Source organism: Salminus brasiliensis, chromosome 25 (genome assembly GCF_030463535.1).
Source record: "Salminus brasiliensis chromosome 25, fSalBra1.hap2, whole genome shotgun sequence".
Classification (NCBI taxonomy): Eukaryota; Metazoa; Chordata; class Actinopteri; order Characiformes; family Bryconidae; genus Salminus; species Salminus brasiliensis.
In genome coordinates, this window is record NC_132902.1 from 4,785,645 (window position 1) to 4,799,738 (window position 14,094).

At 41.4% G+C, this 14,094-nt stretch overlaps 1 protein-coding gene across 1 annotated transcript; it reads left to right on the forward strand.

The window, feature by feature from the left end:
- The first annotated feature begins 3,283 nt into the window (after positions 1-3,283).
- Positions 3,284-4,138, forward strand: LOC140547865 (cholesterol 25-hydroxylase-like protein 1, member 1). Its single transcript, XM_072671115.1, has one exon. The coding sequence runs from the start codon at positions 3,284-3,286 to the stop codon at positions 4,136-4,138; it is 855 nt and encodes a 284-aa protein (XP_072527216.1).
- Positions 4,139-14,094: the final 9,956 nt, after the last annotated feature.

Sequence of the window (14,094 nt, forward strand, 5' to 3'; positions counted from 1 at the left end):
GCTCGCTGTTGATACCAAAAAGAGTAGACTTTGAGGAGAACTGCAGAGTGTAGGGTGTGATTTGGGACTGGGCTATGGTGACCTATAGGAGTGTAAGGGTGCCACTGCTAATATGTGAAGTGCACAGAGTGAGAAGCAGCGCTAAAGGATCTGCATCCTCCCTTAACCTCTACAGCCCCGCTGTATTTTACTGAACCCTCCTCTCATGAGAGAGGAAGCTGCTTTATTGTTCAGCTTTTATGAATCTTAAATAAAGATGGGAGTTTTCTCTCCTCTCTTCAGCTCTGCTTCTCTTCTCCTTTAGTTTGGAGCTGTTTTTATTCTCTTCTCTTTTCTTCTCTGTTCTGTTCGCAGTGATAAGCTCTGTACCGCCAGTCTGTGTCTGTCGCCCTCTGCTGGCAGCTGGCGGCACAGACTGACCCTTTACACCACAATTTAGTACAATGTAAAGATGAGCATATAAGAGCTGTATTTTGTTGTAAAAGAGGCACCTTAGAGACACATGATCAACAGTTAAACTATTTAAGATTTTCCTTTTTGTTTGCAGAGAAAACCTCTTTATACAGAACCAGTAGCGCTGTGTGCCGCCGTCGCCCTCTGCTGGCAGCTGGCGGCACAGGCTGGTCCCTAAACTGTTCACATTCTGTTTATTTTGTAGTTATTAGACAAAAACCGAGAACCACAACTTAGTGGAATGTGAAAATGGCCATACTAGAGTTGTAGGTTGTTGTAAAGGAGGCACCGGATACAGCTTCTGTTGGAGACATATGATGAACCGTTTAGACGCTGTTAAAGTTTCTTTATTCAGCCTCTTTATACTGAACCAGTGTTGTAGTCTGTGTCGCCCTCTGCTGGCAGCTGGCGGTAAATGCAGCCTCTGTTCACCGTTCTGATGCGATGGAAGTTATAAGACAAAAAATGCCCACCACAATTAAGTGAAAGTTATGGACATATAACATTTATAGCTTCTTGTGAAGAATGCACTTAATACAATACAACCCAGCTGCTGCTGAAGTTCTTTATTTTCTCTTCTGTTTTGTTTGCAGAGAAAACCTCTTTATACAGAACCAGTAGAACTGTGTGCCGCCGTCGCCCTCTGCTGGCAGCTGTCTGCATAGCCTGAACCCCATACCCTGTTCAAATATTGAAATTATTAGACAAAAACTGATCACCACAAATAAAAGATAATGTTAAATTAGGTCATATAACAATTGTAGTTTACTGTGAATGAGACACTTGATAAAATATTACTTACTTTGGAGAGAAATGATAAACCATTTATTTTCCTTTTTGTTTGCAGAAACGCCGTCGCCCTCTGCTGGCAGCTGTCTGCATAGCCCGAATCCCTTACCCTGTTCAAATATTGAAATTATTAGACAAAAAAAAAAAAACTGACCACCACAATGTAGTGGACTGTAAAATAGCCATATAAGCGCTGTAGTTAGTTGCGAAGGAGGCACCTCATAAAATGCAACGTGTCTCAGAGTCATATGATGAACCGTTTAGACGCTATTAAAGTTTCTTTATTCAGAACCAGTTTTGCAGTCTGTGCTGCGTCGCCCTCTGCTGGCAGCTGGTGGTAAATGCAGCCTCTGTTCACCGTTTAGATTAAAGGCATTAGACAAAAACTGACCACCACAATTAAGTGGAAGATGAATTTGGACATAAAACAGTTAAAGTTTGTTGTGAAGGAGGCACTTAATAAAACTTCTTTTGGAGCCATATGATCAACCGTTCAGCTGCTACTGGAATGATTAGACAAAACTGACCTGCACAATTTAGTCCTTAGTGAAAAATGTAAACTTAGGTGTGTTAAGCTTTATTAAGCTACAGTGAACTAAAGTGTTCACTAATGACACTTTAACACACTAATGATCAGTACACTTAAAGAGGGCCAGAAGGGTGAAGTTTACTTGATGAAGTTTACTTAGCTGAGCTAAAATGGAAGTATTTAAAGTCAACCTGGTCTTTAAACATACTACTGTACATGTATTAAAACCTATATACAAACACCTAAATACATTTAACATACACATAAATCTTTTCAGTTTATGTTGAAGTTAATACTACATTACACCAAAATATACTCAAATATATTTACATTAAATTAATTTATTGTAATTAATTGCTGTACTTTAAGAGAACAGTTAATGTAACTGATTGACCATGTAATGTTTCACCCATCAAGAACAAAGTCCAGATTTTAAATCTCTGTCAGATTTGACATTAGAGATCACTTCATCATTCAGGCACCATCAAGCTCTTACAGCCTTCACCACTAAGACTAGACTCTAAGAACACTATACAGATTACAAGTGACCACATAGGGGAATGTAGCCTGGGGGAAATTACTGCACATTGATGGTGAGTAAAGGGGGAAAGACACACCCAGTATGGAAACAGGTGGCACCAGGAGCCAATAGGAAAGAGAGAGTTTTACTCAAATAGGTTGTATTCCACCCACAACCCCACTGTATATTACTGACCCAGCAGAGCTGACTCAGTGACTGGACTTGCTGGGAAACATCAATATGGGAGAAATTATTCAATCCAACATCAGTGAAGTTTATTTCTGTCTGTGTGTTTTTAAGCTCACATGGACCAATCACTGTCCATTTACTAATGTCAACCAAATAAACTCAATTATTATAAGTTGATTCAACAAAGATCTGTAAAATGATCACAAAACACTCACCAAACTCAAAACAGTGGAATAATATGTGGGATGGTTCCAGTTTTACTACACCAGACTTCATGTATTTGGGTAGAAACAGCGTTTAGGATTACAGTAGACTTCATCATTTTATGAGAAATGGAGAGATTAGATTTAATGGTCTGCCTCTGAAATCTGATATGTCCAGTTGAAAAGGCTGGCCAGTGCACAGCACTACTCGGGTGATTTTGGAGTTAAGAAGCTTTGGCAGGGATACAGCAGCTATTAGCCAATGTTTGAGAGGCTTGGCTAGACAGTCTGACTAAAAATGTGACTGAAAGCCCCCAGACAGAAAGCCCAAAAAGCCAGAATCCAGCTGAAATTCTAAAGGAGTGAAAATGAGGTTATTCGGGAGGGGTAAATCTCCCTCGGTTCAGTCTCAAGGTTGGGGAATGAAGATAATCCTGCACAATTTGGACTCACACAAAACCAACATTTAATAAAAAGTTGTGAAGGAAAAACTGGTGTAACGCAGCTGTAGAGCAGGTTAGACTGTCTGGCTCAGAAGTATAAATAAGGCTGAAGGCTTCCACCCCAGTATGTTCTCCCTACAGCAAAGCAGAGAACAAGATGTGGAACATCAGTAAAGTTGCCTTGCAGCTTCCTACTTCCAGGACTTCAGACCGGCTTCTCCAGCCACTGTGGGACTACCTGCTGTACCATCATTACTCCCTGGTCTCATCACCTTTCTTCCCCGTCATGCTCGCCTTCTCTAGCTACTTCATCTTCAGTTGTCCCTTTGCAATTCTGGACCTCCTGGGAGAGCACGCTCCTGCCTTTTACAGCTACAAGATCCAAAAGGAGAGGCGACCGACCGCCAGCATGATGATGAGGAGCTTATGCATGGCGCTGTACAACCACCTGGTCTTTGTGGTCCCAGTGGTTCTGATCAACAGTGCTGTGATGCCAGCTCCTCAGCTGCCTGCGCTTGCTCCAACAGTCTGGGAGCTTTTCTCCGGGGGTCTTGGTGCCTTGATCATCTTTGATACCCAGTACTTCTTCTGGCATATGGCTCATCACAGGAACAGACACCTGTATAAGTGGGTCCACGCCATCCACCATGACTACATCTCACCCTTCTCCTGGTCCACCGAACATCTCAGTGCTGTGGAGCTGATGACAGTGGGTTTCTGGAGTAACCTGAACCCTCTCCTTCTACGGTGCCATCCCCTGACTACGTGGACCCTCACCATCTTCAGCATCTGGTTGTCTGTTGAGGATCACATCGGCTACGACCTGCCCTGGACCCCAAGCCACCTTGTTCCTTTTGGACTGCTTGGAGGAGCACTAGCTCATGACCTTCACCACCAGAAGCCCAGCAGCAACTTTGCTCCTTTCTTCAGTCACTGGGACAGACTTTTCGGCACATCCAACAATGTGGTGAAACGGACGGAGAAAAGCATGTTGGATGGGAAAGTCGCTTAAACGTGTTTATTTATTTATTTATTTAGTGTACAAAAGCCAATTAATGCTAAAAAAGACCAATATTTAAATATTATTTTATCACTTTTTATTCTGCCGTTCTCTGTTGTGAATTCTATGCTGTATTTTCTTTATTAAACATGGATAAACATTAATAAATATATTTTCTAAGAAATGTGGTCTTGTGGGATGTTTTGCTTGGTAAGTCTGAGCATAGTTCAGCAGCAACATGATCAAACTGCACTCAGTCAGATTTTGTTTACTTGACCTCAGTGACTACACTGCAGACAGTTAGAACTGAAATATTAATATATAATATTTATTAATATAAATATGATTGAAGCTTGTGAGGACAAAGACAAAGCTAATCCTGTGCTACACACTGCAGTAGGTGTCTGGTGCAGAACAGGAACTAGGACTAGGATGTGATGATGAGGAGCCTGGCTGTGGTGCTGCACATCCACCTAGTTTTCATGATAGCAGTGATTCTGGTTGGCAGTGATAAGAACTGGATGGAGCCCAAATGTCATTTCTGACTTTAGTCTCTGTTATTAATCTCGCTGATTTAGACTCACCAAAAGTTTCATACTGATCACCTACATCTGCTACACCACTCATTCCTTCTGAGCTGGCACTGGTCACTAGGTGTAATACAGCAGCCCTATGATTAACATTACAGTAGTTTACATCCCTTGTAAATAAAGGGCATAATATTATGCAGCCAACTGGATTACAGTGTGTTAGCTAGGGAACTGTGGGATTAGTGTTCAGACTGAAGAACTCCTTCTACACTCTCCAAGTTCTTGCCAGTTTGTACTGTGTCTTTAGAATGACCACTGATATTGATCACATGACCACTTCATTTAGTTTACAGTTTAAATCTATTAATGAATATGGAATTTGATGTTTACCTGAATCCACCAGACAGTAGAGCGCGCAGGACCAGGCCAGGAGAGCAGTTCTGCACCATGCCACCTTCACGTCCTCTCTGATGAAGTGGCTGAATTCCTGAATCTTGTGCAGGAGAACACAGGCAGTGCTCTCAGCCTTCTTCATTACACCCAGTGACCCAGAAGATTCCAGGTGACTCTTCAGCAACAGGGTCATTGGCACCTGAGGCTCATTGATGGGTGTCTATTGAGGCCCCATCTCACAACTTACAGGATGTAAAAGATCTGCTGCTTATGTTTTGGTGCCAAATAACACAGAAACCCTTCAGAGGTCTTGTAGAGTTCATGCCTCTAATGCTCAAATCTGTTAATGCAGCACAAGGGGGACCAACCCATATTAGACAAGTGGTATTAATGATATGGCTGATCTGTGTACACACCTTCTTTAAAGAGAGCATCCAGTTATTATGAGCAAAGCAGACACCTTGTCCCGTTAGGAGCCAACTGCCCTTCATATCATCCACCCTGCACTTCTCAAAATACAGCGAGTTACTGAGCTCTCCCTAACTGTCTAACATCACTCCAGCTTCTGTAAACATGGCAAATTCACTCAGGACTCAACAAAGTTGATGCTGGCTCATGTTTCAGAGTCCTGAGTTAAGCCATGTTAAACAAACCCATCATGCAGTCAGAGAACTAGTTAACACTATGGGCTCCTACCCACTTAGCCACCATGCTAACGCTCCCATTATGAAAGCCTCAGTTTAGGGTGGAGCTGCTAGCAGCATCGTTAGCTAAGGAGCTAACATTGTTTTAACTCTGAAATGATGTCGGGTTGAAAAAAATGCTGTTTGCTGTTTAGAACACAGTAAACTTACTTACCAGACAGTGTCAGCTCTTTAAAGCCGTTTTACAAAATGATCCATCAGCCAGCAGAACTTCCAGGAGCACAGCACAGCATAGAGGCGCGTATTTCTCCTCTGTAGAGCAGAATATTCACTGCATGTCTGCAGAGCTTTACACTCTCTTTAACTCCACCATTAGAGCAGCTTCACTCTCCACAGGGTTACATCTACTCCCTCTGCCTTTAACAAGATCAGCTCTGAAATATCAACACCCAGTTTCACTATTTTAAATAAGCTCCGACTAAATAACAGAACAGATCTGAAATGTTAGTTTTGTTGATTATATTGAGTTATCATGTTAATCTTACAGCCTTACAATCTTACAACCAATGATAGAAGAGTAATGAATTATTATTATTATTATTATTATATAATAAATATTAGTGTTGTTCTTTTAATATGTAGTTATTGTTTTTTAAATGATAAAAATAATAGTAAAAAGTTTCATCAAAAAGCGGCACCGCCCACCCCTTAGCAAAGGCGCAGGAGGGAAGCTCTGGACTGCGCCCCCTACTGGCACAGGTAAGCGACACTAGATTCTCTAAGGCAGGGTTCTTGCGTCCAAACTCGTGAACCTTTGCCTAGTATATACGCTTACCAGTGTCAGGAGGGGGCAGAGCCGGGAGTCGAGCCCACGACTCGTGGCTCCATTACTTCCAGGTCCTGCACCTTCACCACTGGGCTGACGGGCGGCGCCGACTGTGACATCATTTTATTCCTTATAAGGTTTATAAGCGCTGTATCCTATAACAAGTAACACCTGATTAACTGTTTGTAGATGATCTAATTATATAGAAATAATCTTATAGCACGAGCACAACGGATAATAATTCATGTTTATATTATTTAAATATCGATATAGATCGATTATATATATTTATTATATTTATAGATTCGTGCTAAAACACTCAGACCTGCTGCACGGACTGCACTGACCATAGGCGACTCCGCGGGGGTTGAGGGGAGGATGCAGATCCTTTAGCGCTGCTTCTCACTCTGTGCACTTCACATATTAGCAGTTGCACTCTTACACTCCTATAGGTCACCATAGCCCAGTCCCAAATCACTCCCTACACTCTGCAGTTCTCCTCAAAGTTACTCTTTTTAGTATCAACAGCGAGCAGCGCAATAAGTCAGGAGCCCTTCAGAGCGCGTGTTTTTAAACATGGTATTTGGGACACAGCCCATTTCTCCTCCTTCATGCCCTCGTCGCGCTGTCAGTCGACAGTAACGTGAACACCATGGACATCACGAGATATTTGAAGAAGAGAGAAACAGCCAGTCCCCAGGATCAGCCGGAGAACACAGTGCTGTTTCAGCTTCATGTAGGTTTAGAAGGACAGCAGTATTTACAGTAATAGAGCTGTAGATGCTCACTGTAACGGTATGAAGGTCACTTTAACGTTAGACTGATGTCAGCTAGCAAGCTAATGTTACTGGTACAGATCATGGTGATCCGCTGTTCACTAGCTAGCAAATGTGGAGATCAGTAGGACACTCTGGAGCTGAATCCTATAACAAGTAATATCTGAATAATACCGGTTTGTAGGTGATGTGATTATTATTAAATAATAATTAGTAAGTCATTTAATAATCTTAATAATAATAATTTGTATTTATATCATTTAAATATCGATATGTTTGATATTGTAAGAATATAAATAATTGTTTTTGAATAAATATTAGAAAGTCATTTAATAATCTTATAGCACGAACACAGCAAATATTTAATATATGTAGTATTTTTATTTATAGATTTATCGTGTTAAAGTTACAGCTATTTAAGTATTGTTACAGTTAGTAAATTGTTATTATTATTTATAATGAATAATTATTATAATAATTAATCATAATAACAATAAATTGTAATTTTCGTGTAGTTAAATGTGTAACGACTGGTGAAAGTGTTGCTGATCGGATTATAAACAGAAACATAGGAAGGAAGGTGTGTATCTGGTACAGTTTGCAGTGTAGTGGGTGAGTAGATTGTAGTGATTATTAACCATAATAATTATTAGTGATTATTAACCATAATAATATCCATAATAATTATTAACCATAATAAAGGCACCACCTCCCATCCCTTAGCAAAGGCACAAGTTGGAGACTACTGGCTCTGGTATGCACTTTGACTTTTTTTCTTTGTAATTATTTTATTATATCATAGCACGAGAACAGTAAATCAGATGTTTTAAATGATTGTATATGGTAATTATTTCATTAATAATTGTAGTGTTTTACAGGGGCGATTGTAGGCTTAGAGGTTTAGGGGTGCTAAGTAACCAAATGAGAACAGCTCATAAAAACTACATGACATAAAGTCATTTCGGACTATCAATCAGAATAGTTCACAAAACTTAGTTTACAAATGTATTAAGACATTTTATTAAAAGTAAAATATAATAAAGGATAAACTCTCTCTCTCTCTCTCTCTATATATATATATATATATATATATATATTACCTGTTCTTCGATGATCAGATGGTGGATCATTCTCAGCACTGCAGTGACACTGATGTGGTGGTGGTGTGTTAGTGTGTGTTGTGCTGGTTCAAGTAGATCAGACACAGAAGAGCGGTTGGAGGTTTCTTACACTTTACACTATAACTTTAACACTATATTATCCTGCTCTTTTTCTCCTCTCTCTCTCTCTATTCTCAGTCCTCCCTCTTTGAGCTGCTAACAAATTATCAAATACAACAAACAAACAATGAGTATTTCATCTCAGAGAAAAATAAATAGATCCATATCAGTTTAACTCATTATAACTCATTTATCTCATTGAATATTGAGCTTCTGTGGGCTAGGGTGACTAGATGAGAATGAGAGAGATTCAGGGCATGAGACTGTGTCCTGACAGAATCATTATAATAATGTAGATCAGACACACCAATTCTAATAATCAGTTTTCAATATTATTATGATTATCAACAGATTCTGAGCGTATGATCAAGATCATGTTGGCCTTAGACTCTCACCTGAACCTGCCTCTTTTTTCTGGAAAAAGAATCGAATATTCATAGCTGACTGGCTGACCACACACACACACACACACACACACACAGTTACGTTATAATATCATCTCTTCATATCTGATCATTCTGCAACATTAATTAGTTATTACACATACAGACAGCACTACTCTTTTACACACAGGCCAACCAATGCCACCGCAGCTTCTCTCACTCCTTTTAAAATTGAAGGTGTGTGTGTGTGTGTGTGTGTTAAGAGAAAGAAAAGGCATTTTCCTGGTATCAAGTCAGATCTGATCTGTCTGTAAAAATGGGTTAGCTACGTCCCTGCAAATACTGCTGATAACATTAGATCATATCTGACTGATTACCATTAATCACACTTATCACACACACACACACACACACACACACACACACCTTCAGTTACATGTTGCATCCCAGCTGCTAATTCACATATTTGTGACATCACCACATTGTATTTACATGCTGCCTAGTGTCAGGTGGTCAGATCATTCCTTTACATCTCACTGCTTCTCTCTTACACACTTACGCTCTGTACACGATCACAACATATTTACACAAGAGCGATGTGCAGATTTCAAAAGAACAACAGTATGTACGTGTTGAATACATTTATATTTCATATATATATTGGATTATATATTGATTGTATATTTGAACAGAATGGAGTTAAGGAGCTATATGCATTTATATGGACTAACCTATCAGACACAAATTTGCTACAGAGAAATGCATAAAGATTAAGGTGTCCAGTTCTCTATACTGTCCACATGCAGTGTAGGCTGAACCTTTAAATTCTAGCCAAACAACCCGGGTAGGTTGAGATTATTATTATTATTAATAATAATAATAATAACAATAATAATCCTATTATTATTTCCTGTAATGTTAACACAATATTTGATATATTTGTCATGTCAGCTGTGTTTATGGTTATTACATTATTTTATTATTATATAATTATTATATTGTAATAATAATTATATTATTATTATATTGTACTATCATTTAAAATAAAATTGAAGCTCCAACAGTTTCTCTGTTCATGATTTTACTATTTTAAATAAGCTCTGATAAAATGACAGTAAAGCACAGGTAAGCAGTACTAACTACTCTAAGATATGCTAGAGTTTCTGGGTCCTAAGCTCAGTAAGTACCAGTGCCAGCAGGGGGCAGAGCCGGTCCATTACTTACAGATCCAGCACCTTCACCACTGGACTGACCACTGGTCTTTTAACCTCTTATAAGCTTCATAAGTTTAGAGAAACACAACAAGATCAAGTTGTGACCATACCTCCTCTTTCTTCCCCAGATATTCTTTTTGGGATGTAAGAAATGCGTCTGGTGTCCTGTCGGTTTGTGCTTCCCTGTCGAAGCATTTATGGGTAAAGATGCCTAAATGAACCAGCAGCTGAGATCATTAAGAAGACTAAAGCATACGATCATAGAAAGCTCCCAGCAGAAGTACAGGGAGGATATCTGGACAGTAAATCACTGAATCAGAGTAAATATGAGGTCAGAGTTGAAAGGGATAGGTTTTGTATCTTTATAAATAATGTTGTAAAAGCAGCATCTTATGACTAGAACTGGAGCTTCACCTTCAAACTCTATCCGCGGAAACAGGAGCTCGAGCTGAACAGCGCTGAAGGAGTCCTGCATAACAACGGTTGCTAAGCAGTGATTGGGGGGTTAAGAAAATAAGGCGGGGCTTGAAGGGAGACAGCGCGCTGTGGAAAGTGCTAAACTCTCATTAAAGAAATCAAATCTCAGCAAAATCTGCATTTAAGCCCCAAATTTAGCTCCTAGATATGAAGAAAGACAAGAGAATCAGCAGAGTGATGAGTGTTTACTGTAGTTCTGTTAGTAATCCCACTGTTTTTAGAATGGAGCTGGAATCTGATTACTGCCTTTTTCCTCTGGAACTGGACTTTTTTCTATCCTGATTACAGAAAACTGTTCCATGCATTGTGTTTCCAGCCAACCCTGGATGATACACTCCTAATATTTCACTCCTAATAGTGTGGAGGCAGCAGAGAACCACGCCCCCGTATGTGACGTCATAATAGAGTCACGCCCACATAACGTTCCATATTTAATGGCTGGTCTCTCAGTACTGTAATCAGTAGATGTGTGACTGTGGAGGAGAGCACATCTCAGAAGACTTCTCATCAGGATCTACAGAAGATGGAGGAGGAAGATGGACCCATTATTCTTGCCCCCTCCCTTCGAGAGAGCATCAGGAGGAAGCGGCAGGAGTACATGGAGAAAATGAGACTCATGATGGACGACCCAAATGTAGACGTTCAGGAGTCCCGCATGGACCCTTCACCACCCTGCAGTTTGCCTCCTATAAGGCAGAGGGTCAGAGTTCAGACCCCAAAGGTGGTGAAAGAACAGGGAAGGTCTCCCTTCAGGGTGGAAGAGGACCTGAAATTTCCTGTTCTCCACACCCCTGTCCCTCCACCTGCTGCTGCCAAGTCCAGGAGCAGGGCCTATGGAAACTCTTTTTCACTTCAGGAGTTCCTTTCACGCCCCCTGGTCCACACACCTGTCCCTCCACCTGCTGCTGCCAAAACCAGCAGATTTCCCAGACTGAGGGGGCTGAACATGGAGAACAAGAATGGCAACAAGACCAATGGGAACTCCATTACTCTGGAGGAGTTCCTTTCACGGCCCTTGGTCCACACACCTGTTCCTCCACCTGCTGCTGCCCAACCTACGGTGGATAAGAAAGGGTCCAAGGCCTATGATGCACCAGGTGAGTTCCAGTACTGAAAAAAATAGTCTTTAACCTAGAGTATTTACATCTCAGGAGTCTCATGTATCATCTTCACAAACTTCCTATAGCTCAGAAACACAATATATCAGAAACTCTATATTACAAATTAGAAACATATGTAAGTCATATTTAATAAGGAATGGAAAGATAATTAACCTTAGAAAAATCCTGTTCTCATGATTTTATGATGAAAATGAATTAAAATAGTTTAGGTGCTCTAACCAGGTTTATTTAATCACAGGTAGCAAGATCCCCAGGTGGGTAGGCCTAGGTAGGAATGAGGCTGGACTTAGGCAGGAGAGGAGGATAAGATGCCAGATGGACACTGCAGGACAAACAGCTGCTCCAGATGTGTCCGTGGTTAGACAGATCAGGGAAGCAGAAACCAGAAAGGAGCCTGTCAACAACAGGGCTGCTCCACACCTTGCTGAAGGTAGTCAGGGAAGAGGAGAGGTGCTGGAGATCCCAGCCCTGACTAGCGAGCAGCCCCTTGACAGGCCTGAGCTGGCACTCGGCCAGGCATTTAGCCTGCTGCAGGATGAGGAATGGTATGTCTTCAGTGAGCTGGAGTAGACCCACCACCCTTCCACTGATCCAGTTCTAATGGAGCAGTGATGTGTTTTAGAGTAGTGCTCAGACTAGAGTTAGAATAGCTGAAGTTACCTGAGAATATACAACTAAAATGCTTTGGAGTATCCAGATAAAATTAGTGATGGAATCTTCTAAACATCAGAGTCTATAAAGTGTCTGAAGAGAATTCCCAATGATCTCCATCTACTGCTGCTCCTCTGCTGTTAAATGTTCAGTGTATTGACTGAATCAGTCTTTATCATTCCTACTGTAATAACACCACCTTCCAGACGTGTTCACCTCATTCTAATGTCTTGCTTTTGAAACAGGGAGAGGAAGATGGAGGGGCTGAAAGTGCTGCGCGCTCTGGCGGAACACCATGCCGAGGTTCTTCTGCCTGAGCTACATGATGTCTGCTTGGCCCTCATCAAGGAGGTAAGACCCACACTTCATACACACTCTGGACAACAGCTTCTGTAATGACATTATTCTAATTAATGCTAAAGCAAGTGTCAGTGGTTGAGTTAGAGACAGAGGCTCACTGTGCTTCTTTTGTCTCCACTGTCTCAGGTGAAGAACCTGCGCTCCATGGTGTCTCGTGCCGCCATGACCACCCTGTCCCACCTATACGCCCACCTGCAGCGGAAGATGGACAAGGAGGTGGAGGGCACTGGCTGTGTCCTTCTGCACAAGGCTGGGGAATCCAGCCACTTCATCAAAGAGGACATGGAGGTGGCCCTCAGCACGATGGTGCAGACCTGCTCGCCTGGCCGGGTCCTGCACGCTCTACTGGCTGGTGGATTCAGGTAAACATCACATTCCATATTCATTAATAGATTTGAACTGTAAACTAAATGTAGTGGTCATGTGATCAATATCAGTGGTCATTCTAAAGCCACAGTACAAACTGGCAGCACTGATGTACGGCTGAGTCTCTTCCTACATTTTGGAGAAGATCTTGCTAGAAGGTGAGTCTAGAGTTCACCTGCGTGTAAACACTGGATGTGTATATCTTACTGTGTTCACTCTCCTCTTTCCAGCCACAGAAATGCAGCAGTGAGAAGGTGCACTGCACTGCATCTGGAGAAGCTCTCTCACAAGTTGGGGGCTTCTCGTGTGCTGACCAGCAAGAAGGAATTCACCAGCAGGTTCCTGACCGCCATCAGCAAACTGGCCCTGGACTCCGCACAGGAAGTGAGGTAAGCAGTTGCTTGTTTTTACACCTATTGGGTCAGAACGGAACCCATCAGCATGTTTTCTTCACCAGCCAGCACTGAAAATGACCTTTTATCATTCTTCCTCCACAGACTCCATGCTCGAAACACCCTGAGATTTCTGGGGAGCCATGAGGACTGTGTGAAGATGGTGGACAGATTTGTGTCATCAAGGGACAAAAGATCCATCATGGACATCATCACCAAGAGCAGGTAAGAAGAAGAAAGTGATCTTTAAACAAATGAAAAATACACTTTATGATGATCAAAGACTTTATTATTAATGAGTTTGATTATTAATGAGGTTTTTGTGTCTCCTTTTTTAAATATTCAGGTGAAACCAGCAGAATAATGAAGAACTGATGCTCCAGTGATGATCAACAGAGACGTCCATCATTTCTAACATTTCTGCAGAATTCAGTGGTTGAGATGTAAGTAAAGTCGTTCAGAGTGGTTTGGTGTGAAATGCTCCGTTCTAGAGAAACTTACAGAGTCAGAACTGTTCACAGTGGAGGTGATGGGAACCAGACGTCTGAAGAGTGGAATGCCTCTAAAAGCTCCATCAGCGAGTGTCCTCTCTCCCGTGCCGACGAGAGCTGAGCT

Excerpts from the sequence above, each read along its gene's own strand:
- LOC140547865 (XM_072671115.1), top strand. The coding sequence starts at position 3,284 with ATGTGGAACATCAGTAAAGTTGCCTTGCAGCTTCCTACTTCCAGGACT.